Source organism: Jaculus jaculus, chromosome 2, assembly GCF_020740685.1.
Source record: "Jaculus jaculus isolate mJacJac1 chromosome 2, mJacJac1.mat.Y.cur, whole genome shotgun sequence".
Lineage (NCBI taxonomy): Eukaryota > Metazoa > Chordata > Mammalia > Rodentia > Dipodidae > Jaculus > Jaculus jaculus.
Window position 1 is genome coordinate 73,873,517 of NC_059103.1, and position 13,821 is coordinate 73,887,337.

Consider the following 13,821-nt stretch of genomic DNA (forward strand, 5'->3'; position numbering starts at 1 on the left):
ACAGGCAGCCATCAAGACCTGTACTGCTCAAAGGAGCTATTCCACAGGTCATGTTCTCAGAGCCATTTGTACCCAGGATTCTCCCAGAAAGCATCGCTTGCTATGATTTTCAGAGAAAGGGCAGTTTCTTCTGCAAGCTACAGACTGCTGGAGTTCCAAAAAGGCTCTCTTCTGCAGCTACGTAGAACATGCAGAGAGAAGCAGATCAAGGTTTGAAGTTGAGATCTCGGACAGAGCCATCCACTGTTTCTAGCTGTGGGCCTTGAGAACTTCCTCTCTGAAAAGTGTTAAGATTAGGAGGCAAGGTGAGAGAGCAGCTTCCCTGCTCCCCAACAGCAATTCCTTCTCCCCAGAAAACCAGAACACATGTGAGAAGTCCAAAGATTAAAGTGCAGACAATCCACAAAGTGGACAGCTTGGGCCTGGGCACTCTGGAAAGGAATGAAGGGGCTAGCCCAGGGCTATAGGTACGGAACAAACGCTGAGCCTAGCAAAGTGAGCCTGTAGGACATAGTTCCTTTTCCCTTGTGCCCGGTTGGCACTTCTCTCTGGGACTGCCCAATCACTACCAGCAGCAACATGAGAAAAGTCCCAGTCCCAAAGATATGGCCCACAAAGGGAGGAAACTTGTCTGACCATCCTTCGTTGGGTATGGCTAGAAATAGGAAAGGAGCAGAGGGTGGCAGGAAGGGAAAGAGTGCATTATAGAAAATCACTAAATCCCAGCTCTTGGGAGCAGGGACACATGGACAACCCTAGAGGCAAGAGTCTCTCCTGGGGAAGGTTTGATGAAAATGGTCAGGGTCCTACCAGTAAGGCCTGCTAGGGGAAGGGGCTGCAGAGGACTAGAGCCCTGGCTGGCATTAGGGTGTATAGGCAGGGGGTGGCTGGAATTGGTTGATGACCTCATACTCTGCTGGGTAGGGTTCATTCTCTTCCATCTCAGAAAGCAGCTCCAGCGCCTGTTCCTCTTCCTCTGTTGGATAGTGGCACAGGAGGTTGGCTGCAGTGGCTAGGATTGAGGCTCCACCAGCTCCTGCCACCAGGTAGAAGCTAACAGCAAAGGTGACGTATACCTGGGAGCCATGGTATTTCTTATGTTGCTGTTGCTGGGCCAGGATGAGTTCAGAAGCCCAGTAGGAAAAGCCGATGACTGTGGCACACTGCAGGACTGTGAGGATATGAGCAAAGGCATAGCGACGGGTGATTTTCAGGGCTGGATGCTTGGGCCCAAAGACATCCAAAAGGAATGCAGAGAGACTACACAGGATGCCCAGGAAACAGAAGGCAGCAATGACCCTCAGGAGGAGCACTGTTTGAGGGTTCATACAGAAATCGCTCAGGAGGCCTCAGGGTCGGGATGGCGGCGCTCCGCCCCATCAAGGGCTCCTCGGCTGCCTGAGGCCGAGCGATCCCAGGCCCCAATCCCGCAACGCCCAGACAGACCCGGGCCGATGCACTTCCGGCTTCCTCCTCCTCCTAAATCAATAGTTTTTAAAGAACATATTTTTAAAATGTTAATATAACCAACAGATGAAAGGAGAGACAGGCAAAGGGGCTTGTCTAGGTTACTCAAAGGTAAACGTGGCAAGACTAGATAAAGACAGAGTTCTTACAGGAAAAGAATATGACAGAAATTAAATTGTATTAGTAAGTTTCTGAAAGGTTTGAAAGCCCAAGCAACACAATACATAAATCATCAACAACAAGTTAAACATACTAAGTGTGGGGCTGGAGAGATGGCACAGTGGTTAGAGGCACTTGTTGCAAAGTCTGACTGCCCAGATTCCATTCTCTAGTACCCATGTAGAGCTGTGTTGCAGTCCGGTTTGCATTGTTGGTAGAAATCACCCAACCAAGAGCAGCTTCTGGGAAAAAGAGATTTATTTTGGCTTACAGGCTCAAGGGGAAGCTCCACGACGGCAGAGGAAAATGATGGCATGAGCAGAGGGTGGACATCACCCCCTGGCCAACATAAGGCAGGACACAGCAACAGGAGGGTGTGCCAAACACTGGCAAGGGGAAACTGGCTATAAAGCCCATAATCCCACCCCCAACAATACACTCCCTCCATGAGGTGTTAATTCCCAAATCTCCATCAGCTGGGAACCTAGCATTCAGAACATCTAAGTTTATGGGGGACACCTGAATCAAACCACCACATTCTGCCCCTGGCACCCATAAACTAATATCCATACATGATGTAAAATACAATGCATTCAGTCTGACTTTAAAAGTCCCCATAGTTTTTATCAATTCCAATGATGTTCATACATCCCCATAGTCCAAGATATTTTAACTGAGCCATAATACCAAAAAATAACCTCAAAAAACCCATAATAGCAAAGAATAAATATTCACACTGCAAAAGATGGCATTGGGCGTAGCAAAGAAACATTCAACCAATACAAGATTTAAAACAACCAGGGCAAACATCAAACTCTGTAGCTTCAAGCCCAGCAACTCAAACCAGTGACAAATCTTCAAGCCCAATAATTCTAACCAGCAACAAGTCTCTGGCATTCCAATTCCACCCCTCCAGCTAGGCTACTCACAGTCCTGGAAAACTTCATCGGGGCCGGCAGCTCCTTGGCAGCCATCTCATGGTCCCGGCATCTCCACTGGGTCTCCACTGCAAGCCATGGTTCATCCTCATGGCCCCATGGGGTCTCTGTGCAGGCAACCAGCAAACCCACTTCACACTGCCCATGGCCATTTCCAAAACACAAGACCGTGTTGCAAACTCAATGACCTTCTTTCCAGCATTTCTTATACTCCACAATACCAGGTAGGGTGCCAATTTGTTAATCCAGGGGGGAATAAAACAGTCTTTGAAGAACAGGACTTCTTGAGCACTCAGGCCCCTTCTAAAGAGTCTACATTCTTCTTGTTGCCCCAGCACAGGTCAGCTAGCCCAGTCTCAAAAGTTGTAATCTCTCAGTTGCAGCTGAACGGGCAAGAGTTCATCCAAAGATTTTTCTTTCTGTGCCATATCCCTCTGCTCACACCAATTCATTTCTACGCAAAGCAACCCTGCACAACTTCTCAGAACATGGGCATAAGAGCAAGCTTCTCACACAAACTGCTAGCCCAGTCCAGGCACAGCTCTTTCTCACCCTCATAAGCCAAACCTCACAGTCCATAGTTCTTACTGCCTTCAGGTCTTTGAGCTCTGACCAGGATAGACCATCAAGCTGTACTTACAGCACTGCAAGGCATCTCTTAGGCCAAGGTTTCAACTCCTCCCACGTTCCTCTTGAAAATCAGCTACAAAAGGCTGAAGCCACATAGTCAGGTGTCTAGCAGCAATCCCACTCCTCGGTACCACTTTACTGTTGCAGTCCAGTTCGCATTGCTGGTAGAAATCACCCAACCAAGAGCAGCTTCTGGGAAAAAGAGATTTATTTTGGCTTACAGGCTCAAGGGGAAGCTCCACGATGGCAGGGGAAAATGACGGCATGATTAGAGGGTGGACATCACCCCCTGGCCAACATAAGGCAGGACACAGCAACAGAGGGGTGTGCCAAACACTGGCAAGGGGAAACTGGCTATAATACCCATAAGCCCGCCCCCAACAATACACTCCTTCCAGGAGGCGTTAATTCCCAAATCTCCATCAGCTGGGAACCTAGCATTCAGAACATCTAAGTTTATGGGGGACACCTGAATCAAACCACCACAAGCTGTATGCACAAAGTGGCACATATAGATGGCTGAAGTTTGTTTGCAAAGGCAAGAGGCCCTGGTATACTCATTCTCTCACTATCCTTTAAAATAATAAATAAAACTTTTAGGCATGGGCTGGAGAGATGGCTTAAGGGTCAGGGAACTTGCCTGCGAAGCCTACAGAGGACCCAGTTTCAATTCCCCAGTACCAATGTAAGCCAGATGTACATGGTGGTGCATGCATCTGGAGTTCATCTGCAGTGGCTAGAGGCCCTGACATGCCCATTCATAGAGATATCAAATAAATTAAAAAGTATTTTTTAAAATTTTATTAGTTTTGTATTCAGCAAATACAGTCAGTTTGGTACCATTATTAGGCTCATGTGTGATGTACCCCCTCCCCATTGGCCCCTCCTTGTTGAGGTATATGGGTCATGCATTGTAGAGTTAGCCCACAGTTATGGATAAGATAAATGTCTCTGCATATCATAACCCAACATATGGCTCTGACATTCTTTCTGCTCCCTCTTCCGCAAAATTTCCCTGAGCCATGTTGGATTCTTTTGTGGTCTGCTTCAGTGATGAGGTATTGGGGGCCTCTGAGGCTCTGGCTCTCTGATTTGGTAGGAGTTTTTCTCTGTGTTGGTCTCCTTCCCCCTTGTGCTGGTATCCAGTTCATCAGGAAAACAGCATCCTTGCTTGTTTCACCAATTTTCCTTAGTTTCAGCGGGGCCCTTTTGAAGTATGATGGGGTGGCTCTCTCCTTAGGTTCTACATTTATCTGAAAAAGAGAAGCAGATTCTCCAATGGAGAGTAAGTTAGCACCAGGACAAATGAGATAACCCTTGCTTTTTTTATAGAGAATTTAATAGGTATAGGCCCTCTTGTAGCCCACGATTGATGGTAGCTTGATAATGGAGAATGGGCCTATGTTTGGACATGGTTCTGACTTGTTTCCCAACTCTAGCTATGGGCCTCATACCACTGAGGGGATCAGTTAGCCAAATCAAGAGCAGTTGGTTCCCCATCATGGCTGTGTGTCATTATTGCACTTGTGTGGGCATCACAACAGGTTATTTGCTGCAAAGTAGGTTAGACCATGAGTTGCTTGGACAGGTATTTTGGTCATTTTCCCCCAGTTGCCCATGTAGCACCTTCTGGCACTAGACGTGCTGACTGTCTGGGGACTGACTCTCTTCTAGCTTCCAGCCATGTCATTCCATTTTATGTGTCAACTGCATATGGTGTCTTCAGCAGTAGGGTCTTACCACTAACCTTTGGTGGGTCATCAAGTACTCTGATAGAAATCTATCTGTCTTTTAGGAAACGTTATAGGTCTCTCTGATCAAACACTCATTGTGGATGATAGCCCTATGCTGGTACTGGGAGTTACAGGTCAGTTTCCACTAAGAAAATGAGGAAAAAGATAATACACAAGGGTTAGAGAGGAGAGAAGGAGAGGGAGGGAGGGAAGATGTAGAAGATTGAGGTTAGCCTTGATCCTACCCTCTCCAGTGTCTTGTGGTTCAGGTATTCTCTGTAAGGGCCTGGTGAAGGTTCAGCCATTTGGTCTGCCTTTTAGGAAGTAGAATTTTATGGTACCATTGCCGTTTGGGTCCGGATTAGTGTTTCCCCTTTGATGCCCTCGTCGCCCTGCCCATCCATCCTAGTGTCTAGTCCACAAGATGCTTGCTAGGTATGTAAGGTATCTTAGGTAGATTCAGGTTAGGTGCTGTAGATGAGTGAGACTATATGGCGATTTTTTTTTTCTGTGATTGGGTAAGTTCACTGAGAATGATCTGTTCCAGATTCAATCATTTTTCCTAGAGGCCCTGACAGGCCCATTCATATTCTCTATCAAAGAAATTTAAAAGTATTTTTAAAAATATTTGTGCTAGGGATGGGCAATTGTGCATCCAGAATAAGCTGTGTATTATTTTCTTCTTGCAAGAAATTAGATTCAAAAAAACAACTAGGTGTGAAAGAGACAGTGGTGGCAACTCCCAGGCTTGAGCCTGTCATACCAGCATAGGAAGTTTGACTAGGAGGTATGGCCTTGTTTCCCCTTGGCCTTGGGCCAGGATATGTAGCTTCAGCAGGACCAGCCAACCCACTACAAGTGGAAAGATGCAAGATTGTCCTGGGATAAGGTTTAAAGCCTCATGAAAAATATATAGAAAGCTGGATAAGGCAATGTCTGCCATCCACACCATTGTACCCAAAAATGTAGTCTTTTCATGCACTGGATCTTGAAAGCAGTTTTTTAATCCCTTTGGGGACTGAGTCCCAAGACCATTCTTGCAGTGGGACTTCAGAGATCCTGACCACTCCCTATTAAAGTTTCATGACACAATGTTATGCTGAGTATTTTACAGACAGAAAATGCATCTGGGAAAATAGTAAAAACTAATAGTTGAAAAGCTTTAAAAAGTATCCTGCAATGAAGAAAAGCATGCCATAAGGTTACTGAATAAAATACCAGTTCGCAGGGAGTATTAAGGGAGGGTCCATAGCCCACAAACTCCGCTTGGTTGCATGCAGCAACTAGTGCTGAAGACATCACACACTTTGATTGCAAGTCATAGGAGACACCTACTGGGACTCAGCTGGAAGTTTCCTCTTGTTCAGCTTTCACAGCACTAGAATGCATAATGCAGGCTCCTGGGAGAGAATTATCACCAACAGTACTACTCAATAGCTCTGCTTGGCTGTAAACCTTCAATGCTACACTACAAAGCCAGGAAAGTATGCTCACTGGTACACTAGTGGCATGATTCATATAGGTGCAATCAACTTTAAGACTGGATGTAAGGCCAACTCCACAGTGAGGTGGTTATATTTGGTATTGTAAGCTGAAGTGGGGGATACTGTGGCTGGGGAGGCCATAGTCCTCAGTGGGAAGCAACTGCTATTCTTTTGTTGAATGGACATAACCTGTCAAATGGCCTAAATATGTGTGTTTATCCCCAAATATTACTGATGGTGTCAGCCTTCACGGTGGAGGGAAACTACATAAAGTGGGCAGTGCTTACCACAGAGATTTATTACCAGTCAAACTATCAAGCAAAATTGACTGTTACTAAAGCAACAGAACCAATGTTCATAAAGGGAATATATACATAGTGTTCACTTCAAGACTCAGGCAACGTCAAAGAAAGAGTATAAAGAATATAAAAACACCAACCCACTCCACCCACAAAAAAATTAAAAAATTTAAATAAAAAAGAATATAAGAGCAGAATGAAAGGGCCTGACAAAACCATCAGCCATCATGGACCAGTGATGTCTTTAGCAATGAAATAATCAGAATACCATGGTAGCTAGGTCTATGGTAATGGTAATGAGACTATTAACATTCTCTAGTAGAAGAGGGGGGGGTCACCAGATTCTCACCTGGTGTGGTAGTTTGAATGCTATATCCCACAAGATACTCAAGTGTTTTTATTAAAAAAAAAAAAAAAGAAGAATAAACAAACCTTGGTTTTCCAACCACCTGGCTGGAAAAGGTGGTACTGGGGGCAGATCCTGGGTTCCAGCCCAAAGGTGTGTTTGGGGACGCATCTGATTTCCAGCCTAAAAATGTGCAGAATACTTGTGTTCTGTCTGGGTCCCTACTGTTTGCTGCTGGTTTTGCTCTTTCTTGAGTGTTGGTGGGTGGGTGGGTTTCTCTTTACTTGGATTGGTGAAAGAGGCAGCTTTCTCTGCCATCAGTGGAACTTCCTGAGTCTATAAGCCTAAAATAAGTTACGTTCCTCCCAGAAACCATGTCTGGTTTGGAGGTTCAGCCCAGCTATGTATAGCTGACTACAAGACCTAAGATTTCACCCACCAAGTCCTCTTGTGTCCCAGCTGCATATGATCTTGGGGCAGGGTATATTAGAGTACAGAGAAAGAAGATTAATTCAAGGTTAAATTCCATGACACAGCTTCCAAGAGGTGGGACTTAGCAATGAGGTAGCCCTTTTGAGTCACCCACGGTCCTGTAATTCTTCATCTATACTCTTTTTAAAAAATTTTTTTTTTTAATTTGAGAGCAACAGACACAGAGAGAAAGACAGATAAAGGGAGAGAGAGAGAATGGGCACGCCAGGGCTTCCAGCCTCTGCAAATGAACTCCAGACGCATGCGCCCCCTTGTGCATCTGGCTAACATGGGACCTGGGAAACCAAGCCTCGAACCGGGGTCCTTAGGCTTCATAGGCAAGCGCTTAACCACTAAGCCATCTCTCCGGCCCCATCTATACTCTTATCAGTAAGCCCAGTTAAACTCACTGGTTCACCAACTTAGTGTGCACTCAGTTCCCAGAAAAAAAGGCACACCTATGTTAAACATCCAAGAGAATGATTGAATGTTTAGAATATAAGATACCAAGAATGTGTTATGTGATACACTTTATAGGTAATCATTTAGACTATGTAAGAAATATGGTCCCATTCCCATTCATAGTTCCAGCCTCACCCCCTCCCTGTGAGCTCACACTTGGCCTCCCCTCACACCAACCCAGATGTGTATAGACCCCCTGGGAGCCAGGAGGACCAGGTATGCCTAGCACAAGCTGCTGCCCAGAGTGAGCTTTCCATGGTTCCCCCCAAACTCCCCATCCCAATGGTATATGCTGTCTGGGAGTCAAGAGGAACAGGCTTGCACAGCACAAGCTGCTGTCCCTTGTAAGCTCATCATCAGCCCTCCTCCACATAACCCTGAGAAGGAGGCTAAGATCTACCCTACAAAGGCCCTGATGAGCTTGCTCACAACACCCCTACCTCACAAACCAGACTTGAGTTGGCCAGTGGAAAAATCCTAGCCCAGGCCCCATATGTTTATTATCACCTTGTCCTTCTCCCCAAAATAGACATATTTACAAGAGCAGTCTTGGTCCCAGACTACCCTCAACTGTAACCCAGTTGAGCCTCTGTTGCTACATTCTCAGAAAAGAATCATCTTCAGATGGAAAAACCCAACACAAAACAAGTAAAAGAAGAAACCAAGGCAAAGGGACTGTGGGAGGGATTATGATCAGGGTACATTGTGTATATGAATGAAGGCTGTCAATAAAAAGGTTTTTTTTAAAAATATTTTTTTTTATTTTTATTTATTTATTTGAAAGAGAGAGAGAGAGAAAGACAGATACTCTGGTCCAGGCTGACCTGGAATTAACTCTGTAGTCTCAGGGTAGCCTTGAACTCACAGCAATCCTCCTACCACTGCCTCCCAAGTGCTGGGATTAAAGGTGTGTGCCACCATGCCCAGGTCAATGACAGGTATTTTCAACAAACTCATAGAAGGAAACTTCCCCCAAGTAGGGAAAGTGATACCAATACAGATACAGGAAGCAACAGAACACCAAACAGACACAATCAGGAAATAACCTCTCATCATCATATTAAAATTAAACTACAAAACACACAAACCAAAGAAAATATATTGGAAGCAGTCAGAAAGAAAAATCAAGTTACATACAAAGGCAAGTGCATCAGGATAACATCAAATTACTCAACACAAACTTCAAAAGCCAGAAGAGCTTGGAATGATGTATTCCCAAGTTCTGAAGATAACAACTGTCTTGGTTGATTACTTTATCCTACAAAGCTGTCCATCCAAATGGACAGAGAAATAAGGACATTCCACAACAAAGCAGGCTAAAGGAATAGATGAAAAACAAAACCAGCTCTATAGAAAATACTTGAAAGGATCTAACATGCTGAAGAGAAAGAAAAGCACATATATAAGAAACCCGGAAAAAAACAAACCATACACAAATACTAGTTAATGAAAGAGAACAAAAGTAAAACCTGAAGAACTACAAAACAAGAAAAATGGCAAAAATAAATACATACCTTTTCAATAATAACTCTTAATATTAACAACCTCAATGCCCCAACCAAAAGACACAGGTGTGAAGAATGCATTAAAAAGCAGGGTGCTTCAATTTGTTGCCTCCAAGAAACCTCATCTTTCTACAAAAGATTCACACTATCTTTGGATGTAAGGCTAGAAAACAATGTTTTAAGCAAATGGACCTAAACACCAAAATGGTGACACTATCCTAGTATCTGACAGGGTAGACTTCAGACCAACATTAGTTAGGAAAGATAAAGAAGGTCATTTTATATTGATTAAAGGAACACTCCAACAGGAGGACATTATAATACTAAACATATATGTACCTAACATGATGGCTCCCAATTTCATCAAACAAACCATTAGAACTAAGGTCACAGATAACACAAAATACAGTTGCATCTGGATGAAATGAGGTCATACAAATGGACCTAAGAGATAGCTACAAAACATTTCACCCTATCAGCAGCACATGAAACATTCTCTAAAGTAGACCAAAAGCATACACAAAATCATAGAAATTAAACAATATAATACTAAGTGATGAATGGGTCAATGAAGAAATCAAGAAGGAAATTAAAAAATTCATAGAATCAAATTATAATGAGAACACAACATACCAAAACCTTTGGGACAGAATGAAGGCAGTCCTAAGAGGGAAACTTGTAGCTTTAAGTGCCTGTATGAAGAAATTAGAAAGGCCACAAGTAAACAATTTAGCACTTCACCTTAAGGCCTTAGAAAAAGAAAGCAAACCAAAATTTCTAGGTGGGAAGAAATAATAAAGATTAGGGCATAAATTAATGAAATAGAAACAATCCAAAAAAATCAATAAAATAAAGAGTGGATTCTTTGAAAGGATAAGCAAGATTGACAAGCCCTTTGCAAATTTGACCAAAAGAGAGAAGAGACACAAATTAATAAAATTAGAGATGAAAAAGGAACCATCACAGCAGATACCAGAGAAATTCAAAAAAGCACAGGGACATACTATAAGAACATATACTCCACTAAGTATGAAAATCTGAAATACATGGATGATTTCCTTGATTTATATGACCTACCAATATTAAATCAAGATGAGACTAACCACTTAAATAGACCTATAACAAGTATGTAGATCCAAGCAGTTATCAAAAATCTCCCAACTAAAAAACTGTCCAGGCCCAGATGGATTCACTGGTGAATTTTACCAGCCTTTCAGGGAAGAACTAACACCCATGCTTCTCAAACTTTTCCAAAAAATAAAAAAGGAAGGAATATGACTGAACTACTTCTATGAAGCCAGCATCACCCTGATACTAAGACAAGACAAAGATAGAACAAAAAAAAAAAAAAAGAAAGAAAGAAAATTACAGACCAATCTCCCTCATGAACATAGATTCAAAAATTCTCAACAAAATATTGACAAACAGAATATAAGAATATATCAGAAAGATAATTCACCCCAACCAAGAAGGCTTTATCCCAGAGATGCAGGGATGGTTCAACATATGCAAATTGATAGATGTAATACATGATATAAATGGACTGAAGGACAAAAATCACATGATCATCTCATTAGATGCAAAAAAAGCATTTGACAAAATCCAACATTCCTTCATGGTAAAAGTCCTACAGAAAATGGGAATAGAAGGAACATATTTCAGCATAATAAAGGCTATTTATGACAAGCCTCCAGCCAACATAATACTAAACGGAAAAAAAACTCGAAGGAACAAGTTGGTTTCCCATCAGGAATGGATGGTATTGAAGACTCCACATTCTTGGGCTGCAAAGACACTGAGAAACCCTGCTGGAGCTGAACTGAAAACCTCCTCCCCATATATCAGCTGACAGAAAGCTGGAAAAAGCTATGCTGCATGCAGTTCAATGGGAGAGAGAGAAATCACCAGTGAAGATACTCAACGGTGGAAACTGCAAGCCTTAAATTTGGCCAGCCAGGCCAAATGAGCCAATAGGTGCAATAGTGGCATGTCTGTTATGGGGAAAACCAACTGCTCTCTAATTGCAATGGAAGCCTGTTCCATGGGAGGGAATATATGCCTGATACTGAAAACCTATAACAGGGGTAGTCATGAGCCCTAGGTGTGTAACGTCTACTGGTATCTGGCTAAGTGGACATACTATGCTCATCAGACTGCCCAGTAAGCACTTCTCTTAATGTTCATACCCATATATTAATGCTACTCTCACTTTTGGTTAGAGAACCTTCTCTTGTCAGATGGCAGTGACCTCTGAGATGACTCAAAAGGCACCATAGTGCTAAGAAGAAGTGACAGAGGAGTGCTCAGCACTGAAACATCTCTGTCACACCTTCCAAGACTCAGGGTCCATTGTTGAAGAGGTGGCAGAAAGAATGTAAGAGCCAAAGGAAGGATAGGACTACTTACAATGCAATCCTCCAGACACAAAATGGCCTGGATATCCATCACTTTGCAGTGCCTAAGAGAACATACACAAGACCATCATAATAGGAGGAAAAGATGATGACATCAAAATAAAAGAGACTGATGGAGAGTGGAGTTGCAAAGGGGAAAGTGGGGGGGGGGAGTGAATTACCATGGGTTATTGTCTACAATTATGGAAGTAGTCAATTAAAAAATAAATGAAAAAAATCTGAGATAGAGGAACTAAACAGAGTTCTCAAAGCAAGACATAAAAATGACCAATAACATCTAAAACAATGTTCAATATTTTTAGCCAGCAAGGAAATACAAATTAAAATTACTTTGATATTCCATCTTACTCTGGTCAGAATGACTATCATCAAAAAAATCAAATGACAGGGCTAGAGAGATTGCTTAATGGTTAAGGTGCTTGCCTGCAAAGTCTAAGGACACAGGTTTTATTCCCCAGTACCCACATAAAGCCAGAAGCACATGGTGGTGCATGAATCTGGAGTTCATTTGCAGTAGCTAGAGACCATGGCACACTCTCACTCCCTCTCTCAAATTAATAAAAATAATAGAATAACTCTTTTAAAAAATCAAATGCTGGCAAGGGTGTGGAGAAAGAACCCTCATTCACTGTTGGTGGCAATATAAACTGGTACAGCAACTATGGAAATCCGTATTGAGGTTCCTCAAAAACCTAAAAGTATATCTACCCTCTAACCCAGTTATTCCACTCATAGGCTATATCCTAGACTCTACACTTTACTACCAAGATACTTACTCATTCATGTTTCTTGCTCTTCTGTTCACAATAGCTAGGAAATGGAATCAGCCAAGTTGTTCATCAACTGATTAAGTGAATAATTCAGCTGCAAAGAAAAATGAAATTACCAAATTGGCAGGAAAATGGATGGATCTGGAAAAAAAAAAATCATACTAAGCAAAATGACACAGGCTCAAGTATGCAGATCCTAGCTTGGAGCAGTCAGATTTTTTTAAGTTATAACAAGTGTCAGTAGTAGTGGTCAGGAAGCTAGAATGAGGCTAGGATAGAAATGAAGCAAGCAGGGATCAGGGGAGGGGATAGCAGACAGGTCACTGGGACAGAAGACAGGGGTGCAAAGGTCTAAGAGAGGACAGGGAAGAAAACAAACCTGTATGAATAAATACTATAGGAACCTACTTCTTTGTAAGCTAATTAAAAGGTATAATTTTTGAAGTGACAGACAGAGACACAGAGAAAACCTAGAGGTATTGGAGGCCAATCCCAGTGCTAGACATGGGCCTTCCTGCACACATACACATACACACACACACACACACACACACACACACACACACACACACACACGAAGTATGGTGTTACAGAGACCCATGAGTCCATGAACATCTTGACATGGAAAACTGTTGAATAGCAAATTCCTCCAAATTGAAATAGCTTTCCTAAAAAGAGGGGGAGACTCTGGAGATTCAGAAGTCCAAGTCTGGGAGAACTGAAACTTAAAGGTCATATGACCACTCCCCAAGGTTATAGGTGTGCTAAGACTTTGACCAGTGTTATGTAGCAATTGAAAGATTCCCTCCTGAGGTTGGGGGTGGGGAGAGGAGAATCCTCAGTGGATCAGGTAAGAGTAGAGGGGACAAAAAGATGGGTACATGAATAAACTTCAGTATGTTTATATATTAAAATTCTAAAAAAAAAAATTTTTAAAGAAGACTGGGGACATAGTTCATCTGATGAAGTGTTTGCCTGTAATGTACAAAGTCCTGGTTTTGAGGCATGGTTGTGCATGTTTATAATCCCAACACTCAGAAGACAAGAGGATCAGATAGATGTTCAAGATTATTCTTGGCTATGCAGTGAGTTTAAGGCCAATCAAGGCTACATACAAAATCTTGTCTTACATACAAAAATCAT

The 13,821-nt window shown here is 42.7% G+C and overlaps 1 protein-coding gene across 1 annotated transcript; it reads right to left on the reverse strand.

Annotated features, from left to right (window-relative positions):
• Positions 1-629: 629 nt before the first annotated feature.
• On the reverse strand, positions 630-1,347 carry LOC123458730 (transmembrane protein 127-like). The gene has a single exon (XM_045143769.1). The coding sequence runs from the start codon at positions 1,326-1,328 to the stop codon at positions 864-866; it is 465 nt and encodes a 154-aa protein (XP_044999704.1). The 5' UTR covers positions 1,329-1,347; the 3' UTR covers positions 630-863.
• Positions 1,348-13,821: the final 12,474 nt, after the last annotated feature.